The sequence below is a fragment of the Macaca thibetana genome, chromosome 8 (assembly GCF_024542745.1).
Source record: "Macaca thibetana thibetana isolate TM-01 chromosome 8, ASM2454274v1, whole genome shotgun sequence".
Taxonomy (NCBI): domain Eukaryota; kingdom Metazoa; phylum Chordata; class Mammalia; order Primates; family Cercopithecidae; genus Macaca; species Macaca thibetana.
Genome location: NC_065585.1, coordinates 41,461,223 through 41,484,154, shown reverse-complemented (window position 1 = coordinate 41,484,154; position 22,932 = coordinate 41,461,223). Strand labels below are relative to the sequence as shown.

Sequence of the window (22,932 nt, the reverse complement as noted above, 5' to 3'; positions counted from 1 at the left end):
CTTTTAAAGTGATGACTCTTAGGTGAAAAAAAGGTAGAAAATTTATATGTGAAAAGCACAGAGCTGAGACTTTAGGCCTAAATATTGTATCTCCATTTATTCAAACCAAGGAAAAAAGGTACATAAAGACCCATTTAAGACAAAATGGCCAGAAAACTACCTTAAACAAAGGTAAGACTTGTTATGTAAATTTAAAACAATGGTAAGAGTTTTTAGTGACCCAGTCTTCCCTTTCATACACCCTTGCAAATGGAAATTTCCTTATGAGATGTAAACTTTTTTTGCAAAAGGGTTTTTAATATAGACTGCTAAATGCCAGAAAGGTATATTTTCAAAACAATTTAGTTCAATAGGTGGTCTTTTAAACTAAGCTATTGTTTCTTAGCTAAAATTACTGAGCTCAGGGTAGAGCCCCTCAAGTAATAGGGCAAAGAAAACCTTTATGCCTGGATTTAGCATTTATAGCTCTTAAAAAGAAGCAAGTCTGCTTTACCTTAGGGCCTACCTTTTATAAACACTTTATCCAGAATAACTTTCTTTTTCCCTTGAGAACAGGATAGTAATTAAGCCAAAAGTTAACAGGTTCAATTCTTATTAACAATTAGTTGCTAAGCTTTTTATTTGCCTTTTAAACAGTCTTTTTTTTTTTTTTTTTTTTAATAAAGAGGGAATAACAATATTGAAATAGTTTTAGAAGCTTCTGCATATCAATAGGCATATCTGGGTAAGCCTAATTCAGGAGCCCTCATTTTAAAATATACTTCTTGGCTGGGCATGGTGGCTTACACCTGTGATCCCAGCACTTTGGGAGGCCAAGGCGGGTGGATCACTTGAGGTCAAGAGTTCAAGAGTAGCCTGGCCAACATGGTGAAACCCTGTCTCTACTAAAAATTCAAAAAAGTAGCTGGACATGGTGGTGCATATTTGTAATTTCAGTTACACAAGAGCCTGAGTTAGGAGAGTAGCTTGAACCCAGGAGGCAGAGGTTGCAGGGAGCTGAGATTGTGCCACTCCACTCCAGCCTGGGTGAGAGTAAGACTCCGTCTTAAAAATAAATAAAATATACTTTTTAAAGTGTAGTGTTGTTCATTTGGAAAGTTTCAGTGTAATTTTAAATTACCTTTAGTAAGATTTTGCCATTTCTCCAAGTGTTTCCTGCTTTTGGGGCTTAATAGTTATACATGTAAATGTAGGTATAGTTGGAAGTTGGTGTTCTCAGTTCTTTAGAAATTAGGATTCCATTTGCACATGGAATCTTGGCTTTGCCTCTCAGATCCCCTTGATCAACTTGGCCAATGATTTTTTCCACTTAAGTATGTAAAAAAAAAAAGAAACAAAGGGGATGGTACACAAAAATCTTTGAGAACTCCTGAAAGCTGGGGTTCACATCCCCTGCCATATTGCCATTTACTGCCAGTTTCTACCTGACCTAGTCAGACACCTTAGGCCTCTAACTGGATTCAAGCCAGATAATTATCAGATAGAGTGTGATCTGGGACCCAGTTTAGTTTCTGTCATGACTTCTGAACCCAGTTCAGATAAAAAATTTGCTCAAACAAACTTAGATAGCTCAAAACAGAAATCCATGGATTTTAAGAATCCAAGAGAGAACTTACCCATAGTCCCCAGTTTCTGTGAGAGCAATGGACACAATGGCCAAGCAGGTACTTTGCTCGGTTACTCAGTGCTCTTGGGGCTCACTAGAAACTCTATTTTGGTTCCCACTTCTGATACCATGTGTTAAAATTTAAAATTTTGGACAAATTAAATTTAACAGTTTAATTGAGCAAAGAATGATTTGTGACTCAGGTAGCCCCCCAACCAGAACAGAGTCAGAGAGACTCCAGTGCTTCTGTGTGGTTGGAAAAGATTTTTGGACAAAAAAAAGAAGTGACATACAAAAATATAGAAGGGATGTATAGAAGGAGCTGAATTAGTTACGGTTAGGTGCTTGCCTTATTTATTCTGTATGTATGTGTGTATGTATGTATTTATCTATCTATGCTTCACTGAAACTCAGTGATAGTTACAAGAGTAAGTTACAGTCTGTTTATACATCCATTTAGGTAACAGTTCACTATGTAACTGTACTCCAGACAAATGTATGACGAAACCCTTAGGGCAAACTTATAAGGAGGCAGCTGTAGGCTAAACTTAATTTAATAGACTTAATTATATTTGTTTCCATGTCTGTCTCCTATCTATGCATGTCCTTATCTATCTTATTTTACTGATGACAAGAACAGGGTAATATTCAGCTTTATATTTTTCTCTATCATGTATCAAATAGTATATACACAATACATATTTGTTTATTCATTATTAATGTAAACATTCAGTAAATATTTATTGAGAACTTGACTGTGAGCCATGTATTATGCTAGTCACTGGGATAAAATGGAAAGCAAAAACAAAGCAATTCTCATGACTTTTCTAATTAGAGAGGTAGAGATTAATGAGATAATTACATACATGAACAAAAGGTGCAACTGCAGTAAATGTCATATAATACAGTGCTTTGACAATATTTAACAGAGGGATTTGACCTAGTCAGTGATGTTAAGGAATACCTCTCCAAGGAAGTGATATTGAAGTGCATGAGAATAAGGAGGAGTATGGAAGTATGGTTATATTAACTTCATGACATTGTTAGAGAACTTGCTTTTTCTTTCTTTCTGAAACAACATATAGAACGTGGAAATATTTCTTAGAGGTCCTTAATCTGTTTTGTATATGAATCCGTTTGACAGCCTGGTGAAGCCTATTGACTCTTTCTCAAAATGTTTTTAAATGCACAAAAGATAATACATGCAATTAAAAATGAAATCAATTCAATTGAGATACCAATCTATTCATGGACTATCTGGGGGTGGATCACAAGTTAAGATAGAAAAATTTGAGTTAAAAGAATCACCTGTAATCCATACAGGTGGTTACTGTTTTTTTGAGGATTGGCAATAAATGCAGGTAGATGTTTTTAGGTGGTAAGACTCAACACTGTGAAGATGTCAATTATCCTAAAAGTAATCTATAAATACAATGCAATTTTAATAAAAATCCCTCTAGGATTTCCAAGAAAGTTGGATAAAAGTGTTATAATATTTATATGGAGGAACTGATTTTACAAATAGTAAGTTTCCATGAAGAAGACCAGAGGCAAACCCATTTTACCAGATAGCAAAGCAAGTTACAAAGCCAGAATACTATATATCCTGAAATATATGGATTCTCCCCTTCCCCTGAAACCATCCCTCTAGTAAAAGGAAACTGCTCGATTTGATCCCTCATAAATCTTATCTTATGAGGAGCTCTTAATTTCTTTATTTTGAACTACAGAGAACTGCTTGGAGAGAACATATTATCCTGAAAGGACCTCAGACAAATCTAGTTTTGTATACCTAGGCCTATAGAGAAACAAGAAATTTAACATCAATCAAGAAATTCACAGTGGTATGACCTCACAGTAGCAAGTGTTGGAAATCCTAGTAAACAAACTTTTTAAAAGATTACTTTAAAAAGGAGTAATATAGGTAGTTAACTTTTGGAGAATATGAAAACACACTTATAATATGAATAGGGAAACAACAACAACAGAACTATGTGGCTGGTAAAAAAATTTCCAGGAACAACAGTAAACATGAATTGAAAAAGTTTCATTATTTCACAGAACTCAGAAGTGAAAAAATGTTTACTTTAGAAAATACTGATTTCATTGAGTTTCCTTAGTGATGAGGCAGACTTTGATATAGAAGATATACATGAAAAATTTAGATACAATAACTTTATGAGATAAGAAAGTAGAAAAAACTTTCTAAATTTATGTTTATTTAAATATTTATTTGTAATAAAAGTTTTAAACTAATTTTATTATATCTTTGCCTCTTTTATCTGCATCAAGAATTTGCAAAATATGACCTGTAGACCAAAATCCTGCCTGCTGTCTGCTTTTGTAAATAGCATTTTATTGGAATATAGTCAAACTCATGTTTTAATATTATTAATGGTTACCTTTGCATCCCAGTGGCAGAGTTGAGTAGCGACAGAGACTGTATGGACCACAAGGCCTAAATTACCTACTATCTGGCGCTTTACAGAAAATGTTTGTTGACTTCTGATCTACATCACTAGAAAGTTATATATTTGAATTTATATATTTAAGATTTTTTTCATCTTTAATTTTATTTAGAGTTTGGTTGTTATTATCTTGTTCTTGAGTAAAAGCAGACACAAACACCATTGAAACAGAATGCAGAGTTCATAAACAGACCTATGCATATATGGGAACTTAGTATACGATAGATTGAGATCACAAATCAGTGGAAGAAAGGACAAACTAGCTAGTATATGATGCTTGGAATTTAGAGTCTCTATATGGAGAAGATTGACATTAAATCCCTGCAACACAGCACATATAAAAATAAACTTCAGATTGATTAAAAGTCTAAATATGACTGGTAAAATTATAAAGCTACTAGAAGAAACCACAGAAATTTTTGGTGCCTGACTTAGGGTTAGGTAAGGTTGTTCTGTTCTGTTTTATTTTGTTTTATATAGCCAGCCACCAAAGCCACAAATGATGAAGGGAGAAATTGCTGTATTTGACTACCTCAAAATTAAAGGTTTCTGTTTAACAAAATTAACAGTCTGAGAGAAGAAATTTCCTATGTTCAACTATGTATATATAGGCTATATAGTATATACTCCCTGCATATCAAGAATAATAATACAGGAAATCCAATCCAGTAAAGGTTATGAATAGGCAGTTCATAGGAAGGGCAGTCAAACTGGCTGGATTTCACGGAAATCAGAAAACTATGAACTAAAAAATGGGACATCAATTAATACCCATCAAATCAGCAAAAATTTTAAAAGTTGAATAATAATCACACATTGGCAAGGATGAGAGAAAACTAGAGTATTTATACTTTGCTTGCAGGTGTACTAACAGGGTTAATCCATTTGGAAGAGCAGTTTAAAAGTATCTAGTGAACATTAGTATGTACATCATATTTCTGCATAAATGCCCTAGAGAAAACTTTATATTCACTTAACAAATATGGCATAGATATATTAAAGAGTAATGAATTATAAGGGCCAGCTTAAAGAAATGGATGAATAAAATGTGATTATCCAAACGGAAACATTATACAGCCATTAAAATGCATGAACTAGATGCAGCAGCTATAGGGGTAAAGAGCACGAACTCTTGGAACAACACTAAATTTGGATTTGGCTTTTACAGTTTACCAGCTGTTTAACTATGAGCCACATAACTTGTCTGTAGAATAGGGACAATAATATGAATAACGATAATACTATCTGTTTACCTGATACATAATAAGTACCATGCATATTAGCTATGGCTTATCTATTTAGATTTTAATATAAAAATGTAAAATTGAGTGACAGAAATAGATGGAAATAAGTAAATGGCACATGCCATCTATGCAAATATACAAGACTGGTTTCCTCAGGGAAGGGAGATCAAACTGGGGAAGGGAAAATAGTTAAATAGAACAAGAGCCAAGCATGGACCAGTGCTACCAAGGGTATGATCAATTATATTATGGATACCTAAGGTTTTAAAAAAGAGAATTTAAAAAAGTGTACATAGCAATCCATTCATTCATTCTAGACAGAGGCAAGAGCATGTATAAAATACAGACTAAAATGGGATGAAAGAAAAAGGATGGAAAGAAAGACTTTAGCAGAAGGTGGGAAAAGAAACTGCAAAAAAATGAAGTTAAAGATGTGTATAGTATATGCAAGGTTTTGTAGGTCCTCATAAGATTTCTCTTCCTAAGAACAATTAGCAGTGAGAGAAGAATAACTCTTTTTTTAAGTAGAGATAATTTTTTTCTGTAGTGTACAGAGTAGATTGAAGGGAAGAAGCATGGATGTGAGTAGCATAACTAGGAGACTGTTCTCTGGATTAGGTGGAATTGATGTTAGCAAGACCTATAGTATTGGCAGCATATAATGGAGAGAAGTGGAAGGATTCAAAGCACGTGTAGGATGTAAAATTGAAAGGACTTACTGGTAGATAAATTATGCATTTGAGGGAGAGACACAATTCCAGAATCATTCTAGATTTCAGGCCTGTATAATTGAATGGTGGCACCATTTACTGATACAGGGAACAATGTTCAGGACTTTATGCTGCTTCCACTCTAACAGAAAACTGAAGGCGAGTGGGCAGGTGTGAAGAGATCACATGGTTAAAGAGGAAGCAAGAGAGTAAAACGAAGGAAGCCAGAGTCTTTTTGACAACTCACTCTTGTGAGAACTAATCCATTTTAGTGCAAGAATTCACTCACCCCCAAGGAAGAGCATTAATCTGTTCATGAGGTGTCTGTCCCATAACCCAAATAACTCCTAGGCCGCACCTGCCAACACTGCCACATTGGGAATCAAGTTCAACATGAGTTTTGGCAGGGACATTCAACCCATAGCACTTGGTAAATTGTCTAGTAATCCAGTGTCTCTGGAACTGAAACAATATTGCTCTTTCTAATTTTTCTGTCTTGTTTTTTCTCCCAGTGGGGTTTAGTCATTTACTGAGAAGCATCTCAAAGATAAGAAGTGTATCAACAGTGTTGCAGTGGAAATGTACACTATGGCACAAATGTACAAATATGTGTCATATTTCTACACTTGGAAAGATGATTCTTCTAAATGGTGGGAGAAGCTCTGATGCAGAGCTCATTCATTTGTGGGCCTGAACCTCCTGTAGTGGTGCTTGTTTTGTGTTAGCAGAGCTTCACTTAAACCTGGTGTGAGATTATCAGGGAAAAACAGGGTATTATCTGAAGTGACAGAAAAAGTTAACAAAATTGGTTTTAAAAGTTTTCATTGATATTAGGTGTAGAAAGGAAGTATACTCTTGTGATGAAGTAGATATAAGGACTCCTGGAATTTTATCTTTTAATTTACTGGCTGACTTCAGGTTAGCACTTTGAAATCTAACTTTTCTTAATGTCAGGTTTTTTGAGCTATAGTTTATTTACAGTAGAATTCACCTCTTATGTATGCAGTTGAGTGAGTTTTGACAAATATAAAATCTATCAGTATAATCAAGACATAGACTATTTCCTTTACCCCAAAAGGTTTCTTGTGCCCATCACTCTACTCCAGCCCCTGGCAACCATTAATCTGATTTTGCTTTTCCCAGAATGTCATATAAGTAAAACTATATCATGGAGAAGTAGGCAGTCTATGGTACACAAGCCAGTTCTATCCCACTGCCTGTTCGTGTATAACCAGTAAGTTAAAAACAGTTTTTTACACTTTTAAATGGTTGATTAATTTTTTTAAATTTATGATACTTTGTAATTGTAAAAACAACATAAAATTCAAATTTCAGTGCCCATAAATAAATCTTTACTGGAACACAGCTACACTCATTCATTTATATATTGTTTATGACTACTTTCTTTTCAAACTTTTTTTTTTTTTTTTGAGACGGAGTCTTGCTCTGTCCCTCAGGCTGGAGTGCAGTGGTGTGATCTTGGCTCACTTCCGCCTCCCAGGTTAAAGCAATTCTCCTGCCTCAGCCTCCCGAGTAGCTGGGATTACAGGTGCCCACCACCATGCCTGCTGATTTTTGTATTTTTGGTAGAGATGGGTTTCACTATGTTGACCAGGCTGGTCTCGAACTCCTGACTTCAGGTGATCTGCCCACCTTGGCCTCCCAAAGTACTGGGATTACAGGCGTGAGCCACTTTACCTGGCACATACTTTTTATATCCTATTAAAAAGATATTTTCCTAACCTATCTAAGAAGTCTTTCCCAAGACCCAAATCCCAAGGTCACAAAGATTTTCTTGCATGTTTTCTTCTAGAAGTTTTATAGTTTTAGCCATTATATTTAGTTTTGCAATTCATTTTGAGTTAATTTTTGTATAAGATGTAAGATGCAAGTTGAGGTTTTTGTTTTTTACACTTGGATTTTCAATTACTGTTTATGTTAGTCTGTTTTGCATTGCTATGAAGAAATACCTGGGTAATTTTTAAAGAAAAGAGTTTTATTTGGCTCATGGTTCTGCAGACTGTACCAGAAGCAAAGTGCTGTCACTGGCTTCTGGTGAGGCCTCAGAAACCCTCCATTCATGGTGGAAGGCAAAGAGGAAGCAGACATGTCACATGGCAAGAGAGAGAGCAAGGCAGGGAGTAGTTCCAGACTTTTTAAAACAACTAGTTCTCCTGTAAACTAGCAGAGCAAGAACTCACTCTATTAGCATGAGGATAGCACCTCATTTATGAGGGATCCACCCCCATGACCCAGACAGCTCCCAACAGGCCCCACCTCCAACATTGGAGATCACATTTCAATATGAGATTTAGAGGGTACAAAACATCCAAATGATATCATTAGTTTTACATGTAAATTTCTAATTGCTTAAGAGACAATTTTTTTTTTCTCCATTGAATTACTTCAGGACCTTTGTAAAAAATCTTAATGATCACTAAGTATTGTACCACTCCTGGACTTCCCATTGCATCCATTGATATGTATCTTTATCCTTTGTCAATACCATGTTTACTTGATCACTACAGCTTTTATAGTAAGTCTTCAAATCAGGTACTTTGAGTCTTTCACCTTTCTTCTTTTTTAAAAAAATTTTTGTTTATTCCAGGATTTCACTTTTTCACATAAATTTTAGAGGTAGCTTGTCAATTTTTAATAAAAAACAATACTGGGATTTTTATTGGGAATGGCATTGATTGAATAGATTGATTTGAAGAGAATTGTGATCTTAACAATTTGAGTCTTGCCATTGGTTAATGTGGTATATTTTTCCTGTTATTTAGGTCTCCTTTGATTCTTTTATCAGTGTTTTATAGTTTTCACCATAGGAAGCTTGTTCCTATCTTGTTAGAGTTATACCTGAATCTTTTTTCTTTTTTTCTTTTTTGCTGTTGTTGCAGACTGTTTATAAAAATATTCATTTTCAATTGTTCATTACTACTAAATACAAACGTAATTGTTTTTTGTATATTTATCTTGTATCCTGTGACCTTGCTAAATTCATTTAGTTGTTACAAGCGGTTTTTTTTTTTTTTTTTGCTCGTTTCTTTGAGATTTTATACAAAGGCAAGTAGGGCAACTGCAAATAGTTTTCTATTTTCCTTTCTAATCTGTAAACTTTTTATTTTCATTTTATTTTCCTGCCTTAATGTAGTGGCTACAATTTTCAGTTTGATGTTGATTAGAAGTAGTGAAAGAGAACACCTTGCTTTATTACTGATCTTAGGGGAAAGCATTCAATTTTTCACCATACAGTGTGATGTTAGTGGTAGACTGTTTTACAGGTGCTTTTACTGTGCTAAGGAAGTTTCTGTCAATTCCTAGTTTGCTAAGCAGTTGTGTGACATGCTTTCTTAGCACATATTTAGGTAATCATATTAATATGACAGATTATATTGCTTGAATTTAAAATATGTATCCAAACTTACATTCCTAAGATAAACATCACCTGTTTGTGAGATACTACTCTTTAACACATTTTTGGATTTGATTTTCTAATATTTTTAGTGTTGAGGATTTTTACAAAAACTCTGCTTATGAGAAATACTTTATTGGTCTATAATTTCTTCCAGTATCTTTGTAATTTTTTTAAGTGATGGGGTCTTGCTTTGTTGACCAGACTGGAGTACAATGTGCAATCATAGCTCTCTGCAGCCTTGCATTCCTGGGCTCAAGCAATCCTCCTGCCTCAGCCTCTTGAGTAGCTGGGACTACAGGGATATACCACCATGCCCGGCTTCTTTGTGTGGTTTTAGGGTCAGAGTAATACTGGCATTAAGAGATTAGTTGGGAGATGTTCCATCCTCTGTTTTCTGGGAGAGACTATGTAGAATTGGTATTATTTCTTCCTTCAGTGTTTGGTAGCATTCACCAATGAAACCATTGAGAACCAGAGTTTTAGATTTGGAAGGTTCTTAAACTATGAATTAAAGTTATTTAATAGATATAAAGCTTGTCAAGCTATTTTTTTTTTTTTTTTTGGTGAATGAGGTATGCTAGTTTCTGTCTTTCAAAGGAAGACATACATACATATGGGCATACGGTTGCTTATAGTATTCCTTTGCAGTCTTTTAAATTAATTTAGATTAATTGTGACTTCTGTAGTAATCTCTGTCATTCTTGCTGTAGGTAATTTGTGTCTTGTTTTTTTCATCATTCTAACTTGAGGTTTATCAATTTTAGTGATTTTTTTCTTGAATTTAAAAAATTTTTAAAATTTAATTTTAAATTAACAAAAATTGTGTATATTTATATAACATGATGTTTTCAAGTCTGTATATGTTGTGGAATGATTCAATCCAGCTAATTACCATATGCATTACCTCACATACTTATTTTTGTGGTGAGAACACATTAAGTCTACCCTCTTATGATTTTCAAAATACAATATATTGTTATTTACTATAGACACCATGTTGTACAATAGATCACTTGAATCTCCCATCTAACTGAAATTTTGTATCCTTTGACCAACATCTCCCTAACCTCCCATACCCCAGTCTCCAGTGATCATAATTCTACCCTCTACATCTATGAGTTCAACTTTTTAAGATTTTACGTGTAAATGAGATCATGTAGTATTTGTCTTTCTGTGCCTGGCTTACTTCACTTAATATAATGTCCTCTGAGTTCATCTGTGTTGTCACAAATGACAGGACTTCTTTCTTTTTTAAAGCTGAATAGTGTTCCATTGTTTGTATATAACATATTTTCTTTATTGATTCATTCACTGATGGATACTTACGTTGATCTATATCTTGGCTATTGTAAATAATGCTGCAATGAACATAGGACTATGGATATCTCTTCAACATACTGGAGTCTTTACGGTTTACTATAGATAAGATCATGTTGTCCACAAGCAGAGACAATTAAATTTCCTTTTCAATTTGGATGCCTTTTATTTCTTTCTTACGCTTAATAGCTCTTGCTAAGATTTCCATTACTGTGTTGAATATAAGTTGCAATAGTTGGCATCCTTGTCTTCTTCTTGATCTTAGAGGAAAGGTTCCAACTTTTCACCATTGAGTATGATGTTAGCTGTGGGTTTGTCATGTAACACCTGTATTGTGTTGACATATTTCTTGTATACCTAATTTAAGAGTTTGTTTATCATGAAAGGATATTGAATTTTATCAAATGCTTTTCCTGCATCTATTAAAATGATCATACGGTTTGTGTCCTTCATTCTGTTAACGTGGTGCATCACATTGGTAGAATTGTATATGTTGAACTATCTTTGCATTCTGAACTGTCAAGGAATCCAACTTAATCATAGTGGATGATCCTTTTATATGTGCAGTTGAATTCAGTTTGCTAGTATTTGGTTGAGGATTTTGCATCTATGTTCATCAAGAATATTGGCCTGTAATTTTATTATTTTTGTAGTTTATTTTCTGGCTTTAGTATCAGGGTAATGCTGGCCTCATAAAATGAGTTTGGATGCATTCTCTTCTATTCAGTGTTTTGGAAGAGTTTGAGAAGGATTGTTATTAGTTCATAGCAGTGTCTTATGATCCTTTGCATTTCTGTGGTGTGAACTTTAATGCCTGATTTCATTTAGAGCAGCCTCCTTTTTCTTAGTGTAGCTAAAAGCTTGTTGAGTTTATCTTTTTAAGAAAACAACTCTTAGTTTTATCTTTTCTATTTTTTAAAATTTCTGATTTCACTGATTTCTGCTCTGATATGTATTATTTCCCTCCTTCTACTAACTTTGGGCTTAGTTTGTTCTTCTTTTCATACTTTCGTTGGTCGTAATTTTAGGCTGTTTATTTTGGATCTCTCTTCTTTTTTTGATCTACCCATTTATTGTTATAATTGTCCTCTTAGAATTGCCCATGCTGCATCACATATATTTTGGTGTGTGTTGTTTCCATTTTTCTTTGTCTCAAGGTATTTTTTTAACTTGCGTTTTAATTTCTTCTTTGACCCACTGGTCATTCAGGAGCATATTGTTTAATTTCCATGTGTTTGCATAGTTTCCAAAATTTCTCTTATTATTGATTTCTAGTTTTATTTCATTGTGGCCAGAGAAAAATACTTGATATAATTTTATTTTAAAAAAAATTTTTAAAGGTTTGTTTTGTGGCCTAACTTATGGTCTGCCCTTGAGAATGATCCATGTGCTGAGGGGAAGAATGTGTATTCTGCAGTCATTGGATGAGATGTTCTGTAAATACCTATTAATTCCATTTGGTCTGTAGTGCAGATTAAGTCTGATGTTTCTTTGTTGATTTTCTGTCTGGATGATCTGTCCAATGCTAAAAGTGGGGTTTTGAAGTCTCCAGCTATCATTGTATTTAGTTCTATCTCTCTTTTTAGCTCTAATAATATTTATTTTCAATATCTGGATGCTTCAGCGTTTTGTGCATATAGATTTATAATTGTTATATTCTTTTGCTGAATTGATCCCTTTGTCATTACATAATGACCTTCTTTGTTTCTTTTTATAATTTTTGTTTTGAAATCTATTTTGTCTGATACAAGTATAGCTACTCCTGCTCCTTTTTTGGTTTCCTTTTGCAATAGGAAATCACCTTGAAGGTACAAAACTCGCTAGTAATTGTAAATGCACAGAAAAACACAAAATATTATAACACTGTGATTGTGATGTATAAAATACTGATATCTTGAATAGAAAGATTCCTTTTTCCATTCCTTTATTTTCTGTTTATGTGTATCTTTATAGGTGAAGTGTGTTACTTTTAGGCAACAGATCATTGGGTTTTCTGTTTGTTTGTTTTAATACATTCAGCTACTCCATGTGCCTTTTTTTTTTTTTCTTTGAGATGGAGTCTTACTTTGTTGCCCAGGCTGGGGTGCGGTGGCGTAATCTCAGCTTACTGCAACGTCTGCTCCCTGGGTTCTAGTGATTCTACTGCCTCAGCCTTCTGAGTAGTTGGGGTTACAGGCATGTGCCATGATGCCCAGCTAATTATTTTTGTATTTTTACTAGAGGTGGGGTTTCAGAATGTTGGCCAGGCTAGTCTCAAACTCCTGACCTCAAGTGATCCTCCCACCTCAGCCTCCCGAAGTTCTGGGATTACAGGCATGAGCCACCTCTCCTGGCCCCATGTGTCTTTTGATTGGAGAGTTTAGTTGATTTACATTCAATGTTAATAAGGATTTACCCCTGCCATTTTGTTTTTTATGGTTGCTTTATGGTCCTTTCTTCCTTCTTTCCTTCCTTCCTGTCTTCTTTGTAGTGAAGGTCAGTTTCTCTTGTGGTGTGCTTTAATTGCTCGTATTTTACTTTTTGTGTATCCATTGTGTGTTTTTTCATTTGAGGTTACCATGAAGTTAACAAATAACATATCAGAATCCATTATTTTAAACTGATGACAACTTAACACTGACTGCATAAACTAATAAGCAAAAACAAAACTAATAAAAATACTATACTTAACCTTTATTCCCCTGCGTATTATCTTTGTTGTTTCTGTTTATATCTTATTATAGTGTCTATGTCTCGAAAAGTTTTTGTAGTTACTATTTTTTATGCATTCATCTTTTAATCTTTCTATTTAAGATATCAGTAGTTTATACACCACAATCAGTGTTATAATATTTTGTGTTTTTCATGCATTTACTATTACTAGTGAGTTTTGTATCTTCAGGTGATTTCCTATTGCTCATTAACATTCTTCTTTGAGATTGAAGAACTCCCTTTAGCATTTCTTTTTTTTTTTTTTCCAGATGGAGTCTCGCTCTGTCGCCCAGGCTGGAGTGAGTGGCCCGATCTCAGCTCACTGCAAGCTCCGCCTCCCGGGTTCACCCCATTCTCCTGCCTCAGCCTCCCGAGTAGCTGGGACTACAGGCGCCGCCACCTCGCCCGGCTAGTTTTTTGTATTTTTTAGTAGAGACGGGGTTTCACCGTGGTCTTGATCTCCTGACCTTGTGATCCGCCCGTCTCGGCCTCCCAAAGTGCTGGGATTACAGGCTTGAGCCACCGCGCCCGGCCCCTTTAGCATTTCTTGTTGGCAGGTCTGATGTTGATTAAATCCCTCAGCTTTTGTTTGTCGGGGGAAGTCTTGATTCCTTTATATTTGAAGGATATTTTTACTGGATGTACTATTCTAGGAGAAAAGTTGTTTTCTTTCAACACTTTGAATAATCATGTTACTTTCTCTTGGCCTGTAAGGTTTCCACTAAGAAGTCTGCTGCCAGACATACTGGAGCTTCATTCTATGTTGTCTCTTTCTTTTCTCTTGCTGCTTTTGGGATTCTTTCTTTATCCTTTACTTTTGGGAGTTTGGTTATTAAATGCCTTGAGGTAGTCTTCTTTGGGTTAAATCTGCTTGGTGTTCTATAACTTGCTTGTGCTCGAATATTGATATCTTTCTTTAGGTTTGGGAAGTTCTTTGTTACTATCCCTTTGAACAAACTTTTACCCCTATCTCTATCTATATCTTTAAGGCCAATAACTCTTAGATTTGCCATTTTGAGGCTATTTTCTAGATCTCGTAGGTGTACTTTAGTGTTTCTTATTCTTTTTTTTCTCTTCTGACCATGTATTTTCAAATAGCCTGTTTTCAAGGTCATTAATTCTTTCTTCTGCTTGATCAAGTCTGCTATGAAGAAACTCATGCATTCTTCAGTATGTCAGTTGCATTTTTCAACTCTAGAATTTCTACTTGATTCTTTTACATTATTTTAATCTCTTTGTTAAATTTATCTGATAGGATCCTGAATTCCTTCTCCATGGTATCTTGAATTTCATTGAGCTTCCTCAAAACAGCTATTTTGAATTCCTCTGTCTTAAAGGACACATATTTCTGTCTCTCTGGGATTGCTCCCTAGTGCCTTACTTAGTCTGTTTAGTGTGGTCATGTCTTCCTGGATGGTCTTGATGCTTGTGGGTATTCTTTGGTTTCTGGGGATCAAAGAGTAGAGTATTTATTGTAGTCTTCACAGTCTGGGGTTGTTTGTACCCATCCTTCTTGGTAAAGCTTTCCAGGTATTTGAAGGGACTTGGATATTGTGATCGATGTCTTTGATCAGTGTAGCTGTGTCATCACAAGGGGCCACACCAATCCTAGGAATGCTGCAGACTCATAGCGGTACTGCCTTGGATAAGGTCTTGGGTAAAATCTGGAAGAATTCTCCGGATTACTAGGCAGAGACTCTTGTTCTCTTTCCTTATTCTCTCCCAAACAAATGGAGTCTCTCTGTCTCTCTCTCTCTCTCTCTGTCTCTCTCTCTCTCTGTGGGGCTGCCTGAGGTTGGGGAAGAGTGACACAAGTACCCCTGTGGCCACCACCAATGAGACTGCGCTGGGTCAGACCTAAAGCCAGCCCAGCCTTGTGCCTCACTGAAGGCTTACAGCAACCCCTGCCTGAGTACCACCTGTGTTCACTCAAGGTTTAAGGGCTTTACAATCTGCAAGTGCTGAAGCCAGCCAGGCTTTTGTCCTTTTCTTCAGGATAGTGAGTTGCCTCCCTTTCCCACACAGGCTGAGAAATGGTATTTCAGAGCCAGGGCCTGGAGTCAGAAATCTTAGGAATCTACCTGGTGCTCTCTATTCTACTGCCCCTGAGCTGGCACCCAAGCCACAAGACCAAGTTCTTCCCACTCTTCTCTCTTTTTTCCACAAACAGTGAAGTCTCTTCCTATGACTACAACAACTGGGAATTTGTTGAAGCCAGCACATCTGTGAGTCTCACTGAAGGCCCATGGCGAGTACTGCCTGGGCATTCCTGCTGTCTATTCAGAGCCTAAAGCTTTTTAGTCAGCAGGTGATGAATCGTGCTAGGACTGGGTTCTTTCCTTCAAGGCAGTGGGTTCCTTTCTGGCCCAGAGTTTGTCTAAAAATGTTGTCTGGGAGCTAGGGCCTGGAATGGGGGCCTCACAACTCTGCCTGGTACCATATTCTACTGTGGCTGGTATCCAAGGTGCCAGACAAAGTCCTTTATACTCTTCCAAGTGAGGGATAGAGTCTCAGAATTGTGAGCTCTGCTACCTGGGGTTGAAGGAGGGGTGATGCAAGCACTCCCTTTGCCACCTCAGCTGGTATCTCACTGGGTTGCATGCTCCCCTCATTCACTGGCTTTGAGCCCAGCACAGAATCAGGAATTGCCCAGGAATTGTGGTCCTTGTGGCATGGACTGCCTTTCAGGTTTATTTAGGACCCCAGACCCCTTTAGCTCATGGTGATGGGGCTTGCCTTTGCCTGAACTCTGGTTCCTACTCCTGGGATGGGCAATTCCCTTCTGGCTAGGGCTGGTCTAAATGCTCCCTCTATGAGGGGTGGCTGAGTTCTGCCTAGTGTTGCTTTCATCTGTGACAGGTCATCACTGAGTTTCAATGCAGAGTCCCACAGTTACTACACTCTCCCTTCCGTAAGTTCGCAGATTCTCTTCCTGCACTCTGTGGCTGCTGCTGATAGGTGAAGGAGGGATGACATCAAGAATTTAAGACTGTCTTTTCTACCCTCTTCAGTGCCTCTTTTTTATATATAAAGTTAAAACAAGGTACTGTGATTGCTCACTTGATCTTTGGTTCTTATGACAGTGCTTTTTTTGTGTGAATAGTTGTTCAATTTGGTGTTCCTGTGAGGAGGATGATTAATGGAGGCTTCTCTTCCACCATCTTCTTATACTTCCTTGCTGGAAATGATTGCTTTTTTGGTAGTGTTATATCTCCTTGGTTTTTCATGATTATGCTTACCTTCTGCTGATGTCTGTGTATGTAGGAAGTGGGGACTTATTCCAGTCTGTTTAGATTGTCTTTGTCTGGAAAATGTCTTCACCAGTCAGCCCGTGTGGTGATTCTGGGCAAGCTGTTTGCATGGTTGGTAGGTGGTCTTGTTGCTGGAATTCTTGAGCAGACTGAACCAGTGCCTGGGTCAGCAGGTGTGTGTCCCTCGTCCCTGGGTTCGTTGGGTTGGGCTTTGATCCTGGAACCTCTGTTGTGGACCGATTCATTTGGTCTGTAGGCTTTGTCCTCAAATCTGTTTCTGTGGTAACTGACCTTAAACTTGGGCCCACAGAGGCTGACCTGGCATTGAAGTTGGCCTTGAGCCTGTGTCAGGAGGGGCTGGCTAGGTGTTGGGATGGCGTTAGTGCACAGGTGCACTGGGATGGACCTTGTGACCATGGGACCTGACCTGTTGCTTGGTTGGTCCTGGGGCCTGAGTCTTTTAGGGTGGAACTTGTTTTGTGTCCGCAAGAGTGGATTTGGACACTCTTTCCGATGGTTTGTCTTGGCACTGGGTTCTACTGCCATACTATTGGTCTGTTGGTCTGTTGGAGTGTGACTTTACAAGGGCTGGCCTGGAGGGTGGGGCCTCAGGGACCAGCATGGCATTGTGTATGCCTAGAATCTGTTTTTGCAGGTTCTGACCTTTGCCTTAGACCAGGATGCTAACCTGTCGCTGTGTTGGGCTGATGTTTACAGTGGTGTGGGCCTCTGTTTTACTGGGCTGGTCTGAAACCTGAAGGAAGCCTGGAGGCTAGGACTACGGGGGCTGGTCTTGTGCTGAGTGGGCCTGGACCTTGTACCTGCAGGTGCCACCCTGGAGGCTGGGTCTTTGTGTGCTGGCTTGATGACTAGGGTTTTAGGCACTTGTGCTGTGCTGGGACATGCTTTGTAACCTGGGGCCATGTGAGCCAGTATAATAATGGGAGTATTCAGGAGTCCAGGATGGCTGGGGCTGTCCTGGCTCTGTAATATGCCTGGAGGTTGCATGTAGACCTTGTCCACTGGACAGGCCTGGAACCTAGAGCTGTGGGATCTCACCTGATGCCAGGGTGGGCTGGGAGGCTTGGTCTGCAGATAACAAACAGCCTGGATCGTGGGCTATGGGGGCTGGTTTGGTGCTAGGTGTGCCTGGAGCCTATATCCACAGAGGCTTGTCTGGAGGCTGGTTCTGAGGGTGCTAGCCTGATGATTGAGCTGCAGGGCCTGGCCTGATGCTGGGGTGTGCCTGAAGCCTGGAGTCATGGGAGCCAGCCTGGTACTGAGGGCATTGTAGAAGTCTGGAGTCATCCTAGAGATTGGGCAGGCCCAGAGACCAAGTCTGGTGGTCAGGCATGGAGCCTGGGGATGTGGGATTTGTTCTGGCACGGGAGTGGACCTGGAGGCTCCATCTGTGTGTACAACCCTGACGTCTGAGACTGTGGGGGTCTGCCTAGCACTGCATTTTACTGGTGAAACAGTAAACAATTGCCTGGTATTGGAGTTCAAGGCAGAGTTGAGTGTTCTGTTCTCTCTTTTTCTCCTTAGCAATGAGTATCTCTGTTTATCTCTGTGGTTGGGGAGGGATGAACAGGAAATGTTAAACTGTTCTTCTTGCCCTGTTCAGTGCGTCTTTTATTTTTTTTGCTACACTCAGTTGCTATAATCTCCCACCTGGTTTCCTTAGGTCTCATGAAGGTATTTTCACATGTGAACAGTTGTTCAAGTTGATGTTGCTGTTGAGGGACAAATGTTGGAAAGTCCTATTCTTTTAACTTGCTTATGTCAGTCTCCACTGATTTTTTTCATAAAACCAGCATTTGGTTTCATTGATTTCTGTTCTAATCTCTTGTATTTCTTCTGCTTTCTTTGGGTTTAATTTTCTATTTTTCTTAAGTTTTTGAGACACATTTTATTTTTAATATAAGCGTGTATTTCTTTTTCTAGGTCTCTTTTTCCATATGGTACTTCCAAGGAGTATCATATTCTTTCTGTTTTAAGAACTTCCTTTAAGTTCCATGCAGTGAAGGTCTACTGCCAATGAATTTCTTCAATACGTGTCCATCTGGAAAAGTTTTTATTTATTCATTTTTATAATTTTTATTTACTTATTTATATTTTCCAAAGCCTAATTTCACTGTGTATGAGATTCTGGGTTGTCAGGGTTTTTTTTTTTTTTTTTTTCTCTCAATTTATAGACATGACTCCAAAGCTTTCCAGCTTGCATGGTTTCTCAAGAGTAATCTTCTCTAATTCTTATCATTGGGTCTCGCTACACAATGTGTATTTTTTTTTGGCCGCTTTCAAAGTTTTTTCTTTATCTTTGGGTTTTAGCAGTTTGACTATGAAGGCAAACTAGGAGCATGTGTTTATGTTTGGTATTTGATTTGACATTTGTGCTTCCAGGGATTCTCTGAGGTTTTTGTGTTTAATTTGGTGTCTTTCATTAGTTTTGGAAAATTTTTGGTCATAATCCCTTCAAATATTTCCTTCATTTCTATTCTATTTCTGTGAACAATTATACATATGGTAGGTTGGGTTAACTCTTGGATGCACTGTTGTTTTATATTCCCCACTTATACATATTTTTCTTTTTATTTTAGTTTGGATAATTTTTATTGACTAATTTTTAAAGTTTATTTATATTTGCCTCAGCACTTTCAAGTCTACCCAAGAGCCCCCAAAATGAAGGAATTCTTCATTTTTAATAGCATGTAAATTTTCTTCCATTGGACTGGAGCGCCTATGTAGTATTTTTTCTCTCTCTGGATTCTTTATATCACTCTTATTGAAAGACTGTGTCTCAGTGATTTGAAGTTCATAGGTCTTGACCTCACTGTGTAAGTCAAATTAGCTTTCTGTATTTCTGAAGTTAAATGGTAGAAAAATAATATTGTAAGTATTTTAGAACATGTGATTGAAAATGTACTCCAAATGGTAGATAGAAATTTAGAAATATAATCTCAAGAAATATTTCCATGAACGTGTATTATATTAATTGGTTATTTAATGTGTATATTAGAAGGTGGAGACTGACTATGGTGGTCCACACCTATAATCATAGCACTTTAGGAGGCTGAGGCAGGTGAATGCCTTGAGGTCAGGAGTTCGAGACCAGCCTGGTCAACGTGGCGAAACCCCATCTCTACTAAAAGTATAAAAATTAGCTGACATGGTGGTGTGTGCCTGTAGTCCTAGCTATTCAGGAGGCTGAGGTGGGAGAATTGCTTAAACTGGGGAGGCAGAGGTTACAGTGAGCCAAGATCGCACCACTGCGCTTTAGCCTGGGCAGCAGAGTGAGACTTCGTCTCAAAAAAGAAGGTGGAACTAGTTGCAATACTTTTGCAAATAGTGTGCCATGAAAAGTGTTAATTTATCATCAGAAAATTAAATTTTCATTCTTTTTATTCTCATCTTGTATATTTTTTGGTTATAAAATTGTGTCTATAAATTGTGATAATTTTTCCTTTAGAGAGCATCAGGAAACCAATTTTTTTCTTATTTATTTTCTCTACAGAAAACTGCATCAGCAGTTTGAAATGTATAAGGAACAGGTAAAGAAGATGGGAGAAGAATCACAGCAACAGCAAGAACAGAAGGGTGATGCGCCAACCTGTGGTATCTGCCACAAAACAAAGTTTGCTGATGGATGTGGCCATAACTGTTCATATTGCCAAACAAAGTTCTGTGCTCGTTGTGGAGGTCGAGTGTCATTACGCTCAAACAAGGTACAGAAATGAAAATTACAATTCTCTTCTAGTTAAGCTTATTGTATTTATCCATTTGCGTTACAGAGTATGTTAATTCAACCCAAATAATGCTTTGTTGAAATTAGCAAAAACAATTTATTAAAATGCTTGTGGCCAGGCGTGGTGGCTCATGCCTGTAATCTTAGCCCTTTGGTAGGCCGAGGTGGGCAGATCACTTTAGCCCAGGAATTCTAGACTAGCCTGGGTAACATGAAACCCTGTCTCTACAAAAAAAAAAAAAAAAAAAAAAAAAAGACACACAAAAATTAGCCAGGCATGGTGGCAGGCTCCTATAGTCCTAGCTACTCAGGAGGCAGAGGTGGGAGGATGACCTGAGCCAGAGAGGTCAAGGCTGTGGTGAGCCATGATTGTGCCACTGTACTCCAGCCTGGGTGACAGAGTGAAACCATGTCTCAAAAAAAAAAAAAAAAGTTTGGGCCGGGCGCCATGGCTCAAACCTGTAATCCCAGCACTTTGGGAGGCCGAGGTGGGCAGATCACGAGGTCAGGAGTTTGAGACCAGCCTGGCCAATATGGTGAAACCCCGTCTCTACTAAAAAATACAAGAGTTAGCTGGGCGTGGTGGTGTGCGCCTATAGTCCCAGCTACTCAGGAGGCTGAGGCAGGAGAACTGCACTTCAGCCTGGGCAACAGATACTCCGTCTCAAAAAAAAAAGTTTGTGTCAGTAAATTCTTTAGACTTTGCATTTATCTACTTACTAATCTTATCACCTACTTATTTATTTAAGTAATTTTTAAATAGGAAGCTATTGTTTTACATACATTACTTAGACATAATTGTGGAAATTAGTTCTCCTATGTGATTTCATTTCTTCATTTTCTTCATTAATCCCCATTTTTCATTATTTTGTTTTGCTAAGAACTAACCACTTCTAATTGTTTCCCCTGGATTACCTGATTATGATTTTTTTTTTCTTGACTAGGTACATTGACTAGAAACTGCAGTATAATTTTGAATAAAATGGATGAAAGCAGACATTCCATTGTATTGTTCTTAATCTTAGGGAGAAAGCCCTTAGTCTTCACTATCAGGTATAATGTTAGCTGTATGCTTTTCATAGATGCCATCTATTCCTACTTTGCTGAGTTTGTTGTTGTTTGGTTGGTTTTGTAAGATCAGGAATAGATGTTGGATTTTGCCAAGTGCCTTTTCTCCATCTGTTTAGATTAATCATACATATTTTTATTTTGTTTGTTAATGTGGTGAAATACATTGGTTGATTTTTATATGTTAAATCAGCTTTTATTACTGGGATAAACCCCGTTTTGTCATGATGGATTATCTCTTTTATATATTAATGGATTTGATTTGATTATTTTTGTTTTAGGGATGAGTGTCTTGCTATGTTGCCTAGGCTGGAATTGAACTCCTGGGCTCAAGTGTTCCTTCTGCCTCAGCCTCCCAAGTAGCTAGGATGACAGATACATGCCATGGTGCCTGGCTGATTTAATAAAATTTTGTTTACAACTTTTGCTTCTATGTTCATGAGGCATGTGTCTGTATTATTCTTCCTTGTAATGTTTTTCTTTGGTTTTGGTATTGGGATAATGCTGGCCTGATAAAATGTGTTGGGAAGTATTTCCTCCTCTTCAACATTTTGGAAGAGATTGTGTAGAACTGGTAGATTACACCAGTGAAGGCATGTGGGCATGCAATTTTATTTGTTGGGAAGGTTTTTAAGTAAAGTTTGTTTTCTTAGTGGATATGGGGTTATTCAGGTTATATTTCCTGAATAAGGTTTCATTGTTATATCTTGGTTTGTCTACTTTCTTATAAGTGGTTGAATTTATTGGCATGAACTTGTTCATAGTGTTCCATTATTAGTCTTTTAGTATCTATGGAATCTGCAGTGATGCTACCTCTTTCATTCCTGATATTGGTAATTTGTATCTTTTTTGTTCCTGCTCAACCTGGCTAGAGAAGGGATCTTACTCTGTTGCCCAGGCTGGATTGTAGTGGCACAACCACAGCTCACTGCAGTCTTGACCCCCTGGGCTCAGGTAATCTTGTCACTTTGGGCTCCCAAGTAGCAGGGACTATGGGTGTGTGCCACCATGCCCTACTAATTTTTAAAATTATTTTTGTAGCGATGGGGCCTTGCTGTGTTGCCCAGGCTGATTTTGAGCTTCTGGCCTCAAGCAGTTCTCCCACTTTGGCTTCCCAAAGTGCTGGGACTACAGGTGTGAGCCACCACGCCTGGCCCAGATTTTTGTTTTATTGATTTTTCTTTGTTGTTGATTTCTGCTTTGATCTTTGATCTTTTTTCTTTTCTTTTTGTTTCTTTTCTTGTCTTGTCTTTTTCTGCTTACTTTGGGTTTAATTTTACCTTTTTTACTTTCTTAAAATAGAAGCTGAGGTCATTGCCTTGATACTTTTCTTCTTTTCTAAATTAGGAGTCACATTTCTATAAATTTTCCCTAAGTACTACTTTACTGGCATCATCACAATTCTCGTGTGTTG

At 37.4% G+C, this 22,932-nt stretch overlaps 1 protein-coding gene across 40 annotated transcripts in view; it reads left to right on the top strand.

The window, feature by feature from the left end:
• The window catches only part of RIMS2 (regulating synaptic membrane exocytosis 2), a 752,308-nt gene that overhangs the window by 162,333 nt on the left and 567,043 nt on the right, over positions 1-22,932 (top strand). For all 40 annotated transcript variants that reach the window (XM_050800643.1, XM_050800641.1, XM_050800657.1 and 37 more), the window contains one exon: positions 20,220-20,430. In XM_050800643.1, coding sequence (XP_050656600.1) covers positions 20,220-20,430 — 211 coding nt within the window. The remainder of the gene's footprint in view (positions 1-20,219; positions 20,431-22,932) is intronic.